General features: G+C 42.8%; 1 protein-coding gene across 2 annotated transcripts; it reads right to left on the bottom strand.

Annotated features, from left to right (window-relative positions):
• Positions 1 to 197: 197 nt before the first annotated feature.
• Positions 198 to 19,542, bottom strand: LOC122760252 (probable E3 ubiquitin-protein ligase HECTD2). Of its 2 annotated transcripts, XM_044015336.1 has the most exons (8): positions 19,065 to 19,542; positions 13,150 to 13,285; positions 7,220 to 7,358; positions 7,042 to 7,144; positions 5,406 to 5,495; positions 742 to 806; positions 591 to 636; positions 198 to 319 (listed from the first exon to the last, which is right to left on the bottom strand). In XM_044015336.1, the coding sequence occupies exons 1-8, from the start codon at positions 19,137 to 19,139 to the stop codon at positions 206 to 208; spliced, it is 768 nt and encodes a 255-aa protein (XP_043871271.1). In that variant the 5' UTR covers positions 19,140 to 19,542; the 3' UTR covers positions 198 to 205. The 2 variants fall into 2 exon arrangements, with proteins under 2 accessions (XP_043871271.1, XP_043871272.1); XM_044015337.1 differs by lacking the exons at positions 198 to 319; positions 591 to 636; positions 742 to 806 and adding an exon at positions 876 to 2,187.
• Between the last annotated feature and the right edge of the window lie 1,113 nt (positions 19,543 to 20,655).

Raw genomic sequence — 20,655 nt, 5'->3', positions numbered from 1 at the left:
TCTTACACAGAGTTACACAGAGTCTGTTACTCAGCGCCTGTTACACAGAGGCTGTTACACAGAGGCTCTTACACAGACTGTGGGGTGAAGTCATAATAATAACATTAATAATATATTTGATTTAAAACATTAATTTACAACAGTTTGTGGTAAACCTGTTTAAACCTATGTAAACAATAACACACAAAATAAGACAGAGACAGCCTTACTTTTTGAGCCAGTGAACCAGGAAATGGTGGTCAGCCTCAGACAAAGCTGCGATCTGTCTCAGGAGGTGAGCGTAGATCACGAAGGTGCTGCTGCTCGAATACTGAGGGTTCTATAGACACACACACACACACACACACGCACACACACACACAGGACACACACATGCAGCACACACACCCACACACACACACACACAAGACACACACCCACACACACACACCTACACACACCCTCACAAGCACACACACACACAGACACACACAGACACACCCAGATCCCTTATCTTAACTCTCTCTTCAGTTTATCCACAAGACTGATGATTGATGACATCATGAAAAAACCACGAGTGAGGAGGAGTCATGTGACGTTTTAACTCTCACCTGAACCAGAATGAAATAAGCTCGGAGGTCATCTTTGGTCCGAGGCCTGAGGACAGAGACACAGACAGAGACAAGAGTTTTCACACAAAGTTCACGGAACAAAGGAAATCAAACTCAAATGTGAATGAATGTGTAACGCAGGTCATCTTACCCTTTCCACTCCCTCAGCAAACTGTTGATGATTCCTTTCAACACTGACTTCTGGATGTCCTGAGGCTACACACACACACACACACACACACACACGCACACACGCACACACATACATATATACACACAGACGTGATATCATCAACTACCACGTGTGTGTGTGTGTGTGTGTGTGTTTGTGTATCTGTTAAGTATTCAAAGCTTCACTTTCCACATTTTTTTATGTTACAGCCTTATTCCAGAATGGATTAAGTTTTTTTTTATCCTCAAAATTCTACACACAACACCCCTAATGACAATGTGAAAAACGTTTTTTTTTTTACATTTTTGCCCATTTATTAAAAATTAAAAAAACTGAGGAACCACATGTACGTAAGTATTCACAGCCTTTGCCATGAAGCTCAAAATTGAGCTCAGTTTCATTCTGTTTCCACTGATCATCCTTGAGATGTTTCTGCAGCTTCACTGGAGTCCACCTGTGGTAAATTCAGTTGATGGGACATAATTTGGAAAGGCACACGCCTGTCTATATAAGGTCCCACAGTGTACAGTGCATGTCACAGCACAAACCAAGCAGGAAGTCAAATCAATTGCCTGTAGACCTCCGAGACAGGATGGCACAAATCTGGAGAAGGTTACAGAAACATTTCTGCTGCTTTGAAGGTCCCAATGAGCACAGTGGCCTCCATCATCCGTAAGTGGAAGAAGTTCCGAAACACCAGGACTCTTCCTAGAGCTGGCCAGCCATCTACACTGAGCGATCGGGGGAGAAGGCCCTTAGTCAGGGAGGTGACCAAGAACCCGATGGTCACTCTGTCAGAGCGCCAGAGTTCCTCTGTGGAGAGAGGAGAACCTTCCAGAAGGACAACCATCTCTGCAGCAATCCACCAATCAGGCCTGTATGGTAGAGTGGACAGACGGAAGCCACTCCTTACTAAAAGGCACATGGCAACCCGCCTGGAGTTTGCCAAAAGGCACCTGAAGGACTCTCAGACCATGAGAAACAAAATCCTCTGGTCTGATGAGACAAAGAGTGAACTCTTTAGTGTGAATTCCAGGCGTTATGTTTGGAGGGAACCAGGCACCGCTCATCACCACGCCAATACCATCCCGACAGTGAGGCACGTGGTGGCAGCATCGTGTGGGGATGTTTTTCAGCAGCAGGAACTGGGAGACTCGTCAGGATAGAGGGAAAGATAAAGCAATGTACAGACACATCCTGGATGAAAACCTGCTCCAGAGCACTCTTGACCTCAGACTGGGGCGACGGTTTATCTTACGACCCTAAGCAAACAGCCAAGATATCAAAGGAGTGGTTTCAGGACAACTCTGTGAATGTCCTTGAGTGGCCCAGCCAGAGCCCAGATGTGAATCCGATTGAACTTCTCTGGAGAGATCTGAAAATGGCTTTGCACCGACACTTCCCATCCAAACTGCTTGACAGACACTGCAAAGAGGAATGGGCGAAACTGCCCAAATATAGGTGTGCCAAGCTTGTGGCATCATATTCAAGAAGACTTGAGGCTGTAATTGCTGCCAAAGGTGCATCAACAAAGTACAGAGCAAAGGCTGTGAATACTTTCTCAGTTTTTTTATTTTTAATACATTTGCAAAAATGTAAAAAAAAAAACGTTCACGTTGTCATTATGGGGTGTTGTATGGAAGCCCATTTCCGCCACTTATAATTATGACTATAATGATGACTTGATATCTGATAACTTGGTATCTCATAATTATGACTTTTTTATCTCATAATTATGACTTAGTATCTCATAATTATGACTTAGTATCTCTTAATTATGACTTAGTATCTCATAATTATGACTTAGTATCTCATAATTGTTGACTCTAATTAGCACTCTCATTATTATGATTCCAAGTATGACCTAGTATCTAATAATTATGACTTAGTATCTTTTAATTATGACTTTGTTATCTCATAATTAGGTGCCTGCAGCCGCAAGGCATTCTAGTCAGAACTCCCTAGAGTTCTCACTAGATTGCATTGCGTTGCAAGCATCTATTGATATTCCACTGGCGTTTATTCTGCTTCTTCTTCCTCTTCCGCCAAAAGTTTGGCGCGCTACTCCTCCCGCAGTTTTGAGAAAACCCCAACACAAGTTACATCAAAACGTGCGCCATGACCGGGAATCACGTGCTATGATTTTTCTAAGCGTTTCCAGTAACCATAGCGACAGAAATCGCGAAAATGTAAAATAATTTCCACTCACACAATAATGGGAAACGACCAAAAACCAAGCCCGCTTTGGAGCATCACAGTGTCGTCATACTTTAACGTAGAAACGTGGTTGGAACTTTAAACGGGTCACAAGACTTGGGACTTTTCTGACCTAAGTCAAAGTTTTGATACATGTTACGGTTTTTCAACAATCGCAGTTTACGTTTTGTACTTTTTTTTTACGTTTTCAGATTTTATAATGATTGTGTGAGTGGTCTGTGAAGTGTGTGGGCGGATCGCTAGAGTGGCCCACTCTAGCGAGATCCAGCAAAATAATCACCAAAAATCTCTAAACAAACTCCTCTCCTGCCCACAATTTCCAACCTACACGGACAATTTTTACATCAAAACGTTGCCATGGGCGTCGTCTAACCCTGTGTGTGTTTTCATGTTCATATGACTTGTAGTTTTTCTTAAAATCACCTCAAAGCGCAGAGAGTCATGGTCACACTCTCCATTGACTCCCATGTTAAAATGTCTGCTTTTGAGTTCTGGAAAAATCAAGACGAGGGTGATTTTAAAACTGTGATTTCTCTGTCAATTCACGTCCGTTTGTCACCAATTTAAATGTGGGAGTTGCCGAAAGTCTCCTGACGCTCACAAACCAAAAATTTTATCTCTATCATCAACCGTTCTTGAAATATGACAATTTTAAAACATGCTGTTTTCTCTGCTTTCTCTGCTGGTTTTGGAGAGATAGAGACAGAGTGTGTGCGTGTGTTTGCGTGTGTGTGTGTGTAAGGAGCAGAGGGGACTTTGGGAGGGGCTTGTCAGTCTCTCTGTATTCTTCCACCCAAAACTTTGACGTCTAACTCCTCCCACAGTTTTGAGAAAACCCCCACACATGTTATATCAAAACGTGCGGCTCGACCGGGACTTGTGTGCGATGACTATTTCTAAGCGTTTCAAGTAACCATGGCGACAAAAATCGCAAAAAACTGCCATATAACTTCCACATACACATGAATGGGAAACAGAGGGGCTTGTGAATCTCTCTCCCCCTCTCTCCTTTAAAACTTGGTCTTTTAAAGGGTGACTCCACCAAAAAGTACTTCCAAGGTGGATTGGATCCAAATCATATAACTTCCACATGCCGCAAGAACTGCAGGCACCCTCGAAATTTCGGCACGGAATTGCCGATCTAGTTATGACTTAGAATCTCATAATTATGACTTAGTATCTCTTAATTATGACTTAGTATCTCATTATTATGACTTGGTATCTCATAATTATGACTTGGTATCTCATAATTATGACTTAGAATCTCATAATTATGACTTAGTATCTCTATGACTTAGTATCTCATTATTATGATTATGACTTGGTATCTCATAATTATGATTATGAGTGTCTCATAATTATGACTTAGTATCTCTGACTTAGTAATTATGACTTAGTATCTCATTATTATGACTTGGTATCTAATAATTATGACTTAGTATCTTTTAATTATGACTTTTTTATCTCATAATTATGACTTGGTATCTCATAATTATGACTTAGAAACTCATAATAATGACTTAGTATCTCTTAATTATGACTTAGTATCTCATTATTATGACCTGGTATCTCATAATTATGACTTAGTGTCTCATAATTATGACTTTTGTATCTCATAATTATGACTAGTATCTCATAATTATGACTTTTGTATCTCATAATTATGACTTTTTTATCTCATAATTATGACTTGGTATATAATACGTATGCCTTAGTATCTCATTATGACTTAGTATCTCATTATTATGACTTATTATATCATAATGATGACTTGGTATCTCATAATTATGACTTAGTATCTCATTATTATGACTTATGATATCATAATGATGACTTGGTATCTCATAATGATGACTTAGTATCTCATAATGATGACTTAGTATCTCATAATGATGACTTAGTATCTCATTGTTATGACTTAGTATCTCATAATGATGACTTGGTATCTCATAATGATGACTTGGTATCTCATAATTATGACTTAGTATCTCATGATTATGACTTGGTATCTCATAATGATGACTTAGTATCTCATAATGATGACTTTTTTTATCTCATAATGATGACTTAGTATCTCATAATTATGACTTGGTATCTCATAATTATGACTTTTTTTATCTCATAATGATGACTTAGTATCTCATAACTTGGAGGGCTCATGATTATGACTTAGTATCTCATAATTATAATAATAATTTTTTTTTCATCAAGTAGCAGATATTGGCTTCTATAGGTTTAATTTTGAGGGAAAAAAATGAATTTAATCCATTTGGAATAAAGCTGTAACATAACAAAATGAGGAAAAAGTGAAGCGCTGTGAATACTTAACAGTATGTTTGTGTGTGTGTGTGTCTTTACGTTTGTTTGTTTGTGTGTGTGTGTGTGTGTATGGTTGTATGTGTGTGTGTGTGTGTGTGTGTCCTCACTGTGTTGATCAGTGTGTCATAAACAGTGTTGACAAACTTGACGTTGATTCCTGAATCTTCAATGGTGTTGAACAATCCGTTCGCCTCTCGCTGGGAGACCAGAAGAAATGAGAGGATGAGTCAGTTTCACCCTCTGAGTGGTACAAGATGAACTAGTACCGCAAGCCGTAATGAACGGGTTCGAGCTCGAGGGCTTGTGAGTCTCCATGCGCCCACGTTGCCGTGCAAGTCCTCTAGCGCATCTCCTGTTCATTCACCACTTGCGGTACTAGTTATTTTCAGTCCTAGTTATTTTCAGCTCGGACTATTTTCAGCGTCCCTGTGCTAAGTTAGAGGGCACTTCCTGTTTAAAATGGCCGACTTCCTGTTGGGTAAAAGGTGTGTCCGTAAATGTGTTCAAGGACGGTCCCTTGACTCACATATCAAGTTTTGTGAAGATCGGACAATGTTAGACTTTACTTCCTGTTTCGGGAGTTCTACTTCCTGTAGGAAGGCCATCCTTTACAGACATGTTCCAGACGGGTCTGAGGTCTCACATATCAAGTTTCAAGTGGATACAACAATCCCTGTGCATGAAAAACTGTAAATGTAATTTCATCTGCCGTCACCAGGGTGTGCTGATTTTGACATGGAATATTTTCCTATAGATTTGTATGCAGCTGCCTCCATCATGTGGCGAAAAAAAGGTACTGCATGAAAATGAACAAACAAACCACTCAGTTGAGTGAATCCTTTGCAGTGTTGCCATGGCAACACCGTTGAACGATTTGTTATCATATTAAGCATCATCATCTACCATGTGTTTTGAATGTTTTCACTGATTTTGAGTTTGATACCATGAACTTTGTAAAAGTAATAAGGGAAATTGTGAACTTGTATTTTCTGTTACCACCAGGAGGCGCTGTTTTCAAAATGTACAGTTTTTGCATAGGCATCTTCAGCAAGAGCCCATCAATGATCGTCACAAGTTTGGTAAAGATCTGACCTTCCATCGCAAAGTTATAAGAGATTGTTGTGTGTTGCGGAGAATAATGATTTTCGCCAACTTTGCCGCCCTTTTTCTTGTACGCCATGATACTTATTGAAAAGATTTTTGATACCTTTGGATCCTCAACTTGTCCACAGTGACCTCACCAAGTTTGAAGGTGATCCCATGAAAGTTGTAGGACAAATTTGTTCAAATACCATTGGCCAAAATCAGCAAAAAATGTACTTTCAATCCAAGATGACGGCTTTTCTGTTTGTCTTAGAGCATAGGCTACGCTGACTTTTTTGACTGTCCCGACCTAAGGAACGCGTGTACCAAGTTTCGTGCATGTACATTAAACGTGCTCCTCAGGCCCACAAGTTTTAGGGGGTGGAGCAGTTATTTGCCCCGCCCACTTTCATTTTTTAACGCACATTCCCCGAAACATTAATAAACGTAAATTTACACCAGGTCTGATGCGGTTGCAAAAATTGGTGAGTTTTGGGGCATGTTCAGGGCCTCTAAAATGCAATTTACTTTGGTGAAGAGGAAGAGGAGGAAGAATAATCCTTACGATTACAATAGGGTTCTTGCAACAGAGTTGCTCGAACCCTAATGAATGAATGAATGAATGCCAGAAAGCAGAGTGTCCCTCAGGACGTGTCCTACCTTAAAGGCGGCGTTGAGTTCAATGAAGGAGTTAAACGTGGTTAGGTAAAAGTCTCGGACCTCCCTCCAGTCGCCTGATTGGACGGCTCGGTCCATGTCCTCTCTGTGGACACGAAGACAAAAGAAAATAAAGGACGTCGTTGTCGTTGCCGATGTTGTCGTTGCCGTGGAGACTCACTGAAAGTCTTTGGTGGTCTTGGTTCGCAGAGGGACGACTGGCTCGCAGGGGAACGGAGCTTTGGCCTCCGGGGGCAGCGTTTGGATGCAGAGACGCTGCTTCTGACGAACGCCGCTGCAGATGGGAGGAAGTTCTCTCCCTGAGAGGAAACATCATTCATTCATTCACCTGGGCCTGTTTCAGAAAGCCAGGTCAGCTTAACTCTGAGTCAGTTACCATGGCAACATACTCCATGAACCTAACCTGGGGGGTATTCCATCAACGTAGCTAAGAATTGCCAGACTTAGGTGTAAGCTTGAAGCTTGACTAAGCTCCACCTCCCAATCTAGCTCCAAGCCGTTCCATCAAGTGAAATCAGCTGGCTCCACCTGACGCTTAGTCAAGCCTCAACTGTTAAGCCTCAACTTGTGCACGCCCACAGGGAAAATAAAAAGCCCATTCTAGTCGAGCACGGAAACTGTGAAAAATGCCGAAAAGCAAGAGAAAAATGAGGATTACAGCCACATAATCCCAAAGAAGGGCAATACCGCGGCAATCAATAAAGCCAGGGATGTGGCGTGGCAGAATATTGCAGACAGGCTGAATGTGTAAGTGACAAAGAAAATGAAGTATTTCTGCATCATCATGTTTTATAAATCCTCCATCAAAGGGACAAAATATATAGACAATAATCTACCAATTGATTTCTTGATGGTTTTTGTTTTAAACTAATCAATTATGTGGACTTATTAATGCAACCAAATCCTTAAAATTAAAAGGAAAAGACAACCCTAATAAGTAACATTCATATGAACATAATTAAAATAACATTATTGTTTCACTGCAATTTATGTGAAATTCTCCATATTTTATCATTTGGCAGCCCTAGTACTAATGTTAGAAAGTGATATTCATCACATTTATCAACTCAATGTTATGCAAATCGATGGGATAGCTTTCATTTATTTCCTGCATGGCCAATTGTATAGAATTGATATCATTTTCATTTAAGCCTGTCATTTTTACATGCTGTATTTTGTCCCAGATGCTATATGTTGAATTGTTGTATTTTCATTTTATTTTATGTAAAGCACTTTGAATCACCTTGTGCTAAAATGTACTATATAAAGTTGCCTTGCCTACATTTTTGATAATAATAGGCTACATTTAATCAAAGTATTTTACATGACTCATCACATTTATCATACAATTGATGGTAGATTATTACATGAAGAAATGCAATGTTGGTTATCATTCTATAGGAAATAATCATATGACAGATCTATTGATTATTTATCTAGAATCATTTAGCAAATCAAGCAATTCAATGGAGACGAGGACCCCTATTACAGTAAGTGAATGCAGGTGGCAGCAAATCAATCATCTATCTCATATCAATCAGAGGCCCTAACCCTTGTTACATCAAAACAATGATGATCTCTTTAAATTTCTTTTTATTATATTTTTTTGCTAATTAGTTTAATTTTGTATTTATTTGTGTCTTATTTTTTATTATATTTTATTTTGGTGATAATGTTCTTTAATGTACTTAATATTATATAATATATAATATATAATATATAATTACTAGTATAAATAATTTCTTGAATACATTTTATTATATAGTTTATGTTTATCATATTATTTTATCATTCCATGACAGTTGTGTGTCTCTGTTTCTGTCTATTGGACATTCTTTGATCATAGATGGTGCTAAGCTTCACTTTTAGCCCGCTACAGACCAGGTTTGCCCGGCAGCATAAGTTACCATGGTTACTTGGCTGGCATTCACATTAGCCACCTTGGTGGAACAGGGTTGAGGCTCAGATTGATGGAAAGGAAACCTGAGCCACAGTTATGGCTTAGCCATGGTTGAGGCTTAGCCAGAGTCATAGTTTCCATGGTTACTGAGTTGGGGCTAATCTCAGCCTCTTTGATGGAACCGAACTCTCACTCATATTAGCCAGACTTGGCCATTTAAGCTTGGCTTTGCCTTTAGCCTGCTTGATGGAATACCCCCCTGCTCGCTGTATTGTTATCTTCAGTTTGTGTGTCATCGGGTTCCAGCTGAATAAAGATCAAATCTAATGTAACATATGGTAGGACTGCAGAATTTATTAATGCATTAATGAAAGGATGAATGAGTGAATGACACTGTATTAAATGGAACAGTGTTTATTTATTCACTCCTCTCTTCACATAAATGTCATGTGTTCATATTTCTGCTCACTGCATTCAAATGGAGGCTGTGCTCTTTGTTTACCCGTTGCCATGGTGAATCGTAGTATCAGAGCTCCATTGATGATGATTCACTCAGAGTGAACTGAACTAAAGCTGATCAGCTGTTGTGGAGTTAAGGTTTGAACTCAGAGTTTGTTGAACCTGCTTTCTGAAACGGGCCCCTGCAGCATCAACGACAACACGCTCACAAACAACGACAACACGCTCACAAACCACGACAACCACACGCTCACAAACAACGACAACAACACACTCACAAGCAAAATGCTGACAAACAACAACAACAAGCAACAAACAACAAAACAACAACAACACACTCACAAACAACAACAAGCTCACAAACAATGACAACATGCTGACAAACAACATGCTCAAACAACAACATCACAAACAATGACAACATGCGACAACAACAACTGCGGCTCACAAACAACGACAACACAATCACAAACAACGCAACAAACAACGACAACAACATAACAACACAAACAATAACATACTGACAAACAATGACAACATGCTGACAAACAACAAATGCTGACAAACAACAACAACAAGCCAAAACAATGACAACGACAAACAGCAACAGCCACAAACAACAACATGCTGACAAACAACAACAACACGGAAAACAACACGGCAAAAACAACAAGCAACAACAACATGCAAACAACAACCGGCTCACAAACAACAACAACACAAACAAGCACAAAGCACAACAAACACAACATCACAAGCTGAAGCAACAAACAACACACTCACAAGCGCGTCACAACACAACGCACAAAAACAGCGCAACACACTCACAAACAACGGCGACAACAAGCTCACGCGACACACACACACTCACAACAAACAACAACAACAACGGCTGGCGACAACACGCATCGACACAACACCTCTGAAACTACAACGGCTCACAAACAACGACAACAGCTCAAATGACACGCGGCTCACAAACAACACACCCACAAACAACGACAACACACTCCTGAAACAACAGCTCACCGACAACACTCACAAACAACAACAACACACTCAAAAAGCGACCATAACGCTCACAACAAACCACCCTCACAACAGCCACAAACACATCCACATGCGCTCACACATCTGACAACCTACAACTGGCGAAAACAACACGCTCACAAACACTGACAACACACTACAACAAACAACTCACAACAACAACACGCTCAAACAGCAACAACACTCCAAGACAGCGACAAACAGCGCCACAACAACGGCGCATAACACGCTCTGACAACAGCCCACACTCACACACACACTCACAAACAACTCCACAAACACGCTCTGGCGACAACACGCTCACAACCGTCAGCAGCGCTCTGGCGCAACAAGTCAAAAGCGACAACGCCGGCGACAACAGCGGCTCACAAACAACAACAACAACCGCGACGCTCACGACAACAGCTCAACAGCTCACGACGACCCACAAGCGTCACATTACCCCTCAAAAGCGACAACACACTCACAAACAACTACATAACGGCTGACAAACAAGCGACAACTTCGCTCGAAACACTGAAACGCAACAAACAGCGATAGCAGGCTCACAAACAACGACAACGCTAAAAAGCAACAACACACTCTAAACCGCGCCTCACAAACAGCGTCAGCAGCAACAACAGCACTTAACCACAGCAACAACACACTCCAAGCGATAACACGGCAAACAAAAACCGGCCACAAGCGGCAACAGTCACAAACAACGCGACAACAGTCACAATCGCGACGAAATCAAGCAACAGCAACCACGCACAACAACAACACACTCAAAAACCGCTACAAACACAATCTACAACACACTCGCAGACGACAACACGTACACAAACAACAACACACAAACCGCGACAATAACAACCACAACAACAACACTTAAACACTCACAACACAACAATGACAACAACACAACTAACAAACAACAGCACACTCACGAACAACAACGACAACACACTCCATACGCAGTATGACAACACTCTCTACAAAGCGGCGACAACACACTCAAACAACAACAACATACTCCAAACAACAACAACAACAAAAATGACACAATGGCAACAACAACGGCACACACAACAACCACCACAAACTGGCGACAACACGCCCAAACGACAACACACAACAGCGACAACATCACACTCACAAATGTGACAACAACGACAGCAACAACACACACACAAAAACAACAACAATACCCTCACCACAATAACAACCACAACAACACACTCACAAACACCAACACACTCACAAATGACGACAGCAACAACAGCACACACAACAACCACAACAACAGCGATACCCTCACCACCAGCACAACAACACACTCTGGCGTCAACACACAACAGCACAACAACAACACACTCAAAATGGCGACAGCAACAACATAACAACCACACTCACAAATGACAACAACGATACCCTCATCACAATAACAACCACAACAACACACTCACAAACAACGACAACAACACACTCACAAATGACATAAAACAGCAACAACAGCACACAAAACCACAACAACACACTCACAAACAACCACAACACACTCACAAATGACAACAACGACAGCAACAACAGCACACACACCCACAATAACAACAACATACTCACAAACAACGACAACACATTCTGGTTTATCACAAACATGGTTCTCGTGTTTTTAATGACCTTCAAACATTTTTACATTTGACTGATTTTAGCTTTTTGTGGTTTTTCTGCGACGACACAAACAAAAAAGAGCTTCAGATGCACACACACAAACACACACACGCAGAGAGAGACGCGCACACACACAGAGACACACACAGAGAGACAGAGACGCGCGCACACACAAACACACGCACAGCACAGAGAGACACACGCACACACGAGCAAACACACACACACAGCTATTAGTCCTCATCAGTACGTAATCACAGAAAAACACACACTTGTGTTCAGGATTAGCCTCCATCTGTCTGCGTCTCCACGGTAACCTTGGTAACCATTGTGTGCAGCAGGGCTGCCCATTGAAGCTGGAGATGAAAGTGCTGGTGTTTCCTGTAGTTCAGTGTTTGAATAGCAGGTGGCGCTCGCTCTCTTTTTATTTCATTAAAGAAAAGGAGTTTTTCATGTGACATTCATTCATTCATTCACTCAAATCACTTTTTACTGACAAATGAAATGTTTCTTTTTTTTCTTTGTGGTTACATTTGGTTCAAAGTGAAAGCAGACCATAATATCCTGTTTGTTTCATCACTTCATAACGACCTGCTCTGTGCATCATTCCTGTCAGCAACACGCTGCCGTCACCATGACGACCTCTTGTTAGAGCAGTAGCGTCCTCCAGCTTTCATCACAGTTCAAAGTGTGAGGAGACGAGAGGACGAGCTGCTGCATGTTTATTCACTCATTCATGTCATTGTTTGTGCAATGGCATGAATGAAAGGACGAGCTGTTTGACACATCCTCAGAGTGTCCTCTACATATTCATAAACACTGAAGCTTCAGGGTTGTGACGCAGTGAGCACCCCCTGCTGCTGAGAACACACAGACAGAGTGTGTGTGTGTGTGTGTGTGTCATTACTCAGACGGCCACAGGGGCGACAGAGCTTCAGTCGATCATCTTTAGCAACACGTTAGTTCATGAAGTTTGAAGCTAGAAACATTCACAAGAAGGTTGTGAATGAGTGAATGAGTGAACTCACCGTGTCTGAGTCCCAGGCTTGTGCCCATCACGCCGCTGCCGTCAAAGCCCCGCCCCCCCACGTCCCTCCTCTGGCTTAACGTGGAGATGAAGCTGCTGAGAGATGGAAGAGGCTGCTTGGCTCCGCCCCCCAAACCCTGGCACAGGAAGATGATGTCATCACCAGCAGGAACACGGACACACGTCAATTTTAACTTTTATTTTCTATTAAAAACAAATTCACTGGAGACGTCAGTGACAAGGACGAGGACAGGACGAAGGAAGGAAACAAAGTGAAGGAGAAAAATAGAACCAACAAAGAGAAAAGAGGGCAACAGATGGACAGCAGCCGCTTTTGACAACACACACACACACACACACACACACACACAAGGACGACTGGTCCTAACAAGATCAACCAACTTTTCCAACAGTGGTGTAAACCATTCACTCACCCACACCAAAGTCAAGTGTGGGCGCGTCCCGCTGTCCCCCTGACCAGGACCAGGACCAGGGGCAGACAACAGAACAAACCTCTATCGATCATAATCACATAGAGAAACAGGAAAAAGTTGCATCTGTGGATTTAAATCAAAACAACGTGAAAATTCTACCAAATGTTTTCTCTTTATTGTTTGATGAAGGGAAAAATCAGTGCTGAGGGACTTCCTGTGTGCAGTCAGCGCGTTGTTCTCGCACTGTCCTCACGTTGTTCTCGTGTTGTCCCTGCATTGTCCTTGTGTTGTCCCCGTGTTTTCCCTGCGTTGTCCTCGTGTTGTCCTTGTGGTGTCCTTGTGGTGTCCCTGTGTTGCTCCTGTGTTGTCCTTGTGTTGTCGCTGTGTTGCTCCTGTGTTGTCCTTGTGTTGCCCCTATGTCGTCCCTTGTGTTGTCCCCACGTTGTCCCCGCGTTAAGGATTGCTCTGTGACACTGAGGTCTATATCCTCCTGATTGGCTGCCTGAACCATATGTGACAGAGGTGAAGTGATGTCACGTGTTGATCAAAGGCCCTTTGATGTGTCGGTGACATCATTTATTTAACATGTGCGTCATCTTATTGTAAACCACGCAACATCCAAACAGAACTTGCAGTGAGACACTGAAGAAGGACGAGCAGAGAACTCACTTCATACTTTCAGCAAACACAAAACAAGTGAAGCGCTTGGATCCAGATTCCTGCACAAGACGATGAGTTCAGAAACCATGGAGCTGCCAAAGTTGTCCGTGGACAACGTTCGCCCACACATCGAATTGTTTACGCGAGGTCTGACGGCGGAGCAGTGGAGTTTGTTAGCGGCGGGAAAACCTGACAACGACACCAGACTGAGGCTGGCAGACATGCTGGTGAAGGTGCTGTGCGCCCTCGTCGACGTCATGTCGGACTTTTTCAAACAAGACTCCTTGGTGGACCACATGCGCGACACTCTGGACGACTCCATCGCCCGCAGTTTTGCCGACGCCCTTGGCGTGGAGACGGTGAAAGGCCCCGCCTCCGACCATCTTACAGAGCTTCTTGTGACAGAAGTCATTGCCAGCAACGGCTCCGGGCAACCGAAGCCGACCAACGCGATGATCCGCTCCGTCTGCAAAATGCTGAAGAAGTGTGCGCACAAGATGAGATGCATGTGCTGCACCGTGAAACAATCTCGCCGCAGCAGCGTCCACTCATCCGCAAACACCGAGGTCTCGTCCATGACGCAGTCCGTGCAGTACATCATCAGCGGAGAGTTGAATCAGATCATCGGGCCCATTGTGGAGGACATTCCAGACACAGAGTACAACCAGCTGCAGGAGGAGTTTTCTGTAGACATTCAAAGTGCTGCAGAAGACATCGCTCAGTCTGTTACCGAGTTCAAAGAGACTGCATCGACTCATCCGAGTCCCAAGGCACAACAAAACGGACTAAGGACGAAGATCTGCAACTTCTTTGCCAAAATGTTCGCCAAAGCCTCCATCTGTCGAATCTTTTCACAAGTGAAGGCAAAGTTCCACAGCAAGGCCAGAGTCAGAGACAGCGACTCCGTCAAGTCTTTGCTGGACGATGCTGAATCTGTGCTTCAGACCAGTGGAAAAATCCTAATGAGCGAGGAAGAGGTCTGCATGCTTCGCAAACTCGAGAAGATTTCCAGAGAGGACGTCTTTGACTTGACGGGGGAATTCAGCAATCTCCTGTACAGCCACGTCACAGGTGAGATGGTTCCGACAACATTCCGGGAGGCTGCACATGAAATGGTGATGACCGAGCCTCAGCCTCACGCGACCATTTACGACGACATCCAGCGCAGAGTGATCTGCTTCCTGTCGCTGATGAGCTGGTGGCTGGAAAACCAGGTCCGCAGCTACAGCGACAGGGTGATGCAGGCTTTGTTGGAGAGCGAGAGGGTGACAATAGCACAGATGCCACTGGCCACAGTGGTGGAGGAACCAGAGCCCTACCTGGAGGAGGCTGCTGTACCTGCAACAGGTGACGCAGCACAGACAGAAGTCAGCAGGGCCTGTCTAAGGCTCGTCATAACAACACTCATCAAGAAGGTCTGGAGGGCAGTTAAAGGGGACAGGACATTTTTCACAGACTTAGAATTCACCATTCAACGTCTGGTCGATGCGACCTTGGCTCAACTGGAGGGTTCCAGCGTGAACATCACGCCGGGAAACGTTGAGACCCTCAACAAGGCCATCTTCAAGCACCTCTCTAAGAAGTGGGGTTCTGCAACCAGAGTCCTGATTTCCATGGAGAGGCGAGACCCAGACCTTCCAAAATGCATTGGCGACTTTTGCAAGACGCGCTTGAACAAACAGCGCAGCGCCATCTTCAGGTTCTTTTCAGCATGATGATGAGACCTGACACACTCCAGTTTTCCACACTATGTTTCGAGTGAGGGCTTCATCCTAATAAACATCAAAGATAGACGCGGTAGGCTACGATGAACTCCACGTGTCAACAAATGACATCAGATTTTATGTTTGACTCAAACAGAAGCCTGATTTAGACTCTGCCGCTCCATACTTTTGATCCTTTTCAAAACTTAATGAGCTGCTCAATATTTTCCAGCAAAAGGTTTTAGTTTCCTGCTTGGATTCGCCAAACCACTGAAAAAAATAACGGACGAGATGGGGGCAGAGGACCCGTGGTGGCGCCCCCTAAAGGGAGACGCCCAAAGAAGTTGATATCATTGCCGAACAACATCAAAAAAATAATAGAATTTACTTTTGTGTGGAGGACAAAACATGGAGGGACACAGCTTAGGACACGGTAATGAACTCCTGCGAGATGAAACGTCTATTTTCAAACTGTCATACGGCAGAGGACGAGTCGGGCTTTTCACTTCATAGAACTTAGAGCTTCTGCCCCCAGATTAGACTTCTCTGTTCCAGAGCACGAGCTTCAAACCTCGAATCACAGAGCGACACAAAAGAGGGACTGGAACACAAGTTAACTAAAGAAAATCAAGCCTAATCACATACATATATAAATATATATAAAAAATATGACAGATAGCAGTGGCAGGTGTACATTTTTTTCTAATCTTGAGCCACAGTTTACTCAGAGGGGAAAATGATAATTATGTCCAGGATCCACGCACCATTCCTGTAATAATCCATTCCGTGTTTACTTTTTGACAAAGCTACACATCAGTGAATAAATTCAAATCCCAATGTACTTAAAAAACTAATAAAAATTAAAAAAAAAACACACCGTCATAGTTATGTTTTAAATTTGTGAATAAAATTCTGAACAATGGTGGAAGAAAAATGGCATTGCGATATTTTGCTGTGATTTAAACTGACTTAAATCCTTATTCGAGAAGGATTGTGGCGAGAGAGCAGTACCCATTCTGAGCCTGGAGGGGGCAGCAGCGCAGTGAAGTAAATAAGCTTCACTGTCACGTGAATGAATAAAGATTTGATTTTGACTGAAATTTTGAGCTTTTTTTCTTCTGTTCTTTGGAACTTTTCATTTACTACCCTCTGAAGTCATTAAGGACAAAATGTCCACCTCCAAAAAGCTGCTATAAAAACTGTATAGATTAAACGTTAAAACAACTAAAGTTCTGCTCAAAACAGTTTGTTTTTGAAAGTGGACATTTTTGTCCTCTAATGACTTAAGAGTATGGTAAAAAAAAAAAAAAGTCTATAGACTTTGGTGTGGGAGAGTGAGTGGTTTACAGACGTCGGTCTCACAGTGAGATAAAGACATGATCATGTGATTTTATGACACAAGTCTTTAGTTAAGAGGCTAAAGTGAGTCAACGTGATCTTAGAGTCTCAGCTTCCTCAGACGTCACAGATGAAGCAGAACAGAACCAGAGAAGAATCAGCAGAATTAGAGAACCCGAACAGAACCAGAGATGAACCACAGCTGAACAAGGAAAGAACCACAGAAGAACCAGAGAATAACCACAGATGAACCAGAAAGGAACCACAGCAGAACCAGAACAGAGCCAGAGAAGAACCACAGAAGAACCATAATAGAACCACAGAAAAAAACAGAACTAAAGCAGAACCTTTGAGGAACCAGAACAGAGCCAGAGAATAACCACAGGACCAGATGAGAGCCAAAGAATCACAGAAGAACCAGAAAAGAACTACAGAAAAACCAGAAAAGAATTACAGCAGAACCAGAGAAGAACGAGAACAGAACCAGAGAAGAAACAAAGAAAAACCAGAGAACTATAGCAGAACCAGAGAAGAACCAGGAGGAACCAGGAGGAACCACAGCAGAACCAGAGAAGAACCACAGCAGAACCAGAGACGAACCACAGCAGATCTACAGAAGAACCAGAGAACCATAGAAGAACCAGAGAACCACTGAAGAACCAGAAAAAAACCAGGGAACTACAGCAGAACCAGAGAACTACAGAAGAACCAGAGAGGGACCAGAGAAGAACCACAGCAGAACCAGTGAAACGACAACAAACATTTTATTGGTCAGAACCATGTGATGAGCACATTCCTACTGCCTGACATCAACACAAGCTCATTGGTGTGTGAGTGACAGTAAAGTCTCTCACACACAGAGACACACACACACACACACAGAGACACACACACACACACACATACACACTACGTCAGTACAGAGCTGATGTCATTTTATAAGAACAGGACTCACTTTTTCCAAACAGCAGGAAAAACAACAGAGATCCTTCTGTTGCTGTGGATTTACTGCTGCTGATGATGTAACTGCTGCTGCTGTTACTGCTGATAATGGTACTGCTGGTACTGCTGCTGTTACATGTAATGACATGTAATGTAATGTACTGCTGCTGATGGTACTGCTGCTGATGGTGCTGTTACTGCTGCTGCTGATGATGGTACTGATGCTGTTACTGCTGCTGATACTGCTGCTGATGGTACTGATGATGTTACTGCTGCTGATGGTACTGACTGCTGCTGATGGTACTGCTGCTGTTACTGCTGCTGATGGTACTGATGCTGTTACTGCTGCTGATGGTACTGCTGATGTTACTGTTGCTGATGCTGCTGTTACTGCTGCTGATGGTACTGCTGCTGTTACTGCTGCTGATGATGTAACTGCTGCTGATGGTATTGATGCTGTTACTGCTGATGTAAGTGTTGATGTTACTGCTGATGGTACTGCTGCTGTTACTGCTGCTGATGGTACTGCTGCTGATGGTATTGATGCTGTTACTGCTGATGTAAGTGTTCATGTTACTGCTCTTTCTGTAACTGCTGCTGATGTAACTGCTAGCTACTAAGCTAACACTAGTTATGGTCAAATATGAAGCTACTGTTAGCATCACTTTGAAGAAGCTAACTGCAGACTAGCGTGTGTGCCCCCTGGTGGTGAGGTCAGAGAAGTGTCTTCATAAACATGATAGAGTAAGATCAATAAAAGTATTGATCACAGTTTCCCTTCATTTGTACAGATTTTGAAGAATAAATGAACACGTTTATTTTAGTTGTTGTTTACTCACAGCTGGCGCGGTGCTGCTGTAGATCGGCGGCAGCCTCTCTCTCTCCCTCTCTGCGTGTTCTCCCTCCATCATCATCCTCTTCCTCGTGCGTGGAAAAGTCGTCGCGTGCTGTGGAAACTTCAGTCCTGTGTGGCCGCGGTGTCGCTGGTCCTCACGCCGCTGCGCATGGTTCTTCCAGCGGCAGCTGTGAGCTCAGTGACCCGCCTGTCTGCTCCGCTGCTCCGCGTCAATCAGCGCAGTCACATCGTCACACACAAACACACACACACACACAGGTGGGCAGCTCTCTGGCGCGTGGACTTCTCCTTTAACCGTCGTGCGTAAAAGTATCCGCTGGTCACGCGCCGCGAAGTTAGTTAGTTTACAAATAAGAGAAAAGTTAAAAACGGTTGGGGCAGATTTTTCTACCCGCGTCTGTTTCTCCTCCCCCGACTGACGAGGACGAAACAAATCTGAGGAGCAGCGCCATGTTTGAGGGAGGAGGAGGAGGAGGGAGAGAGAGGAGGAGGGGAGAGAGAGAGGGATTTGTTAACTCGTGTCAGAATGAAACATAGGAAATACAGAAGAACAATGACAATTCAATTATACAATTATAAAATGTATGAACAGAGACACAACACACAGATTTAATCCTCTCAGTTAAAAAACTCAGTTAATAAAATTTATGTCAGTCTAAGTCTCTCTCTCTCTCTCCCCCTCTCTCTCTCTCACACGCACTCACTCAAATTCAAAATTCAATTCAAAAAGTCTTTATCGTCATGGTAACGTACATCTTACATTGCCAAAGCCTCATACACTCTTATTCACACACTATATACAATTTGTACAATATCTGTATAAACACACATATTATCACTAGGGGTCACTAGTTTGGAGGTGTTTATAGAATGAGATGGCTCTTTTCTGGATGTCAATAAGGAGCAGGGCCTGGTCCAGTTCAGCTCTGCATGCATTATTTACTCTAAGAATGTATTTGCAGAATTCAGTGTGGAAGGTTTCAATTTGATGTTTGTCCCAATTAGAAAAGTCCTGGTTTGTTAATGGACCCCATATTTCATTACCATATAATGCAATTGGTTGATTACTGTTTTAAACATTTTGAGCCAGATTGGGATTGGAATATTAATTTTAGTGGATTTTCGTATTGCATAAAATGCCCGTCTTGCTTTTTCTCTCAGCTGGATTATTGCAGCATTGAGGTTCACTGTAAATGACATTTTTAATCCTGTCTATGTGTTTGTGTACGTGTTTGTGTATGTGTTTGTGTGACGGGGTCCTTGGTGACACCCTCCGGAATGATATGGCTTAGTCGAGTTGTTACATTCAAAAGAAGTTTATTCTCACCGTGCCCCCAAAGAACCAATGACGAAAAACAAAAATGTTTCCAAAGTAACAAAAGAAAAAAATAGATGAGAACAAAACAAACAAAATCAACCCAAACTATTTAGGCATATCCTGAGGGAACCATCCTTCTTGAAGACAATCACCACCGGACTGTACCACTCTGAATTGGATGGCTCAATCACCCCAAGCTTCAGCATTTCTTCCACCTCAGTCCGCAGCTTCCCCACCAGTTGTTGTGGGACACGAT

The sequence above is a fragment of the Solea senegalensis genome, unplaced genomic scaffold (genome assembly GCF_019176455.1).
Source record: "Solea senegalensis isolate Sse05_10M unplaced genomic scaffold, IFAPA_SoseM_1 scf7180000013280, whole genome shotgun sequence".
NCBI lineage: Eukaryota > Metazoa > Chordata > Actinopteri > Pleuronectiformes > Soleidae > Solea > Solea senegalensis.
Note: the sequence above shows the minus strand (reverse complement) of the source record. Positions and strands in the feature narration are given on the sequence as shown.

What these genes read in the sequence shown, in the direction of transcription:
- LOC122760252 (XM_044015336.1), bottom strand. Translation starts at nt 19,139, where the DNA reads ATGATGATGGAGGGAGAACACGCAGAGAGGGAGAGAGAGAGGCTGCCG. An exon ending in AAGACCACCAAAGACTTTCA is followed by an intron (nt 7,145 to 7,219) that starts GTGAGTCTCCAC and finishes TCGTGTCCACAG; the next exon opens with AGAGGACATGGACCGAGCCG. An exon ending in AACTCAACGCCGCCTTTAAG is followed by an intron (nt 5,496 to 7,041) that starts GTAGGACACGTC and finishes CTGGTCTCCCAG; the next exon opens with CGAGAGGCGAACGGATTGTT.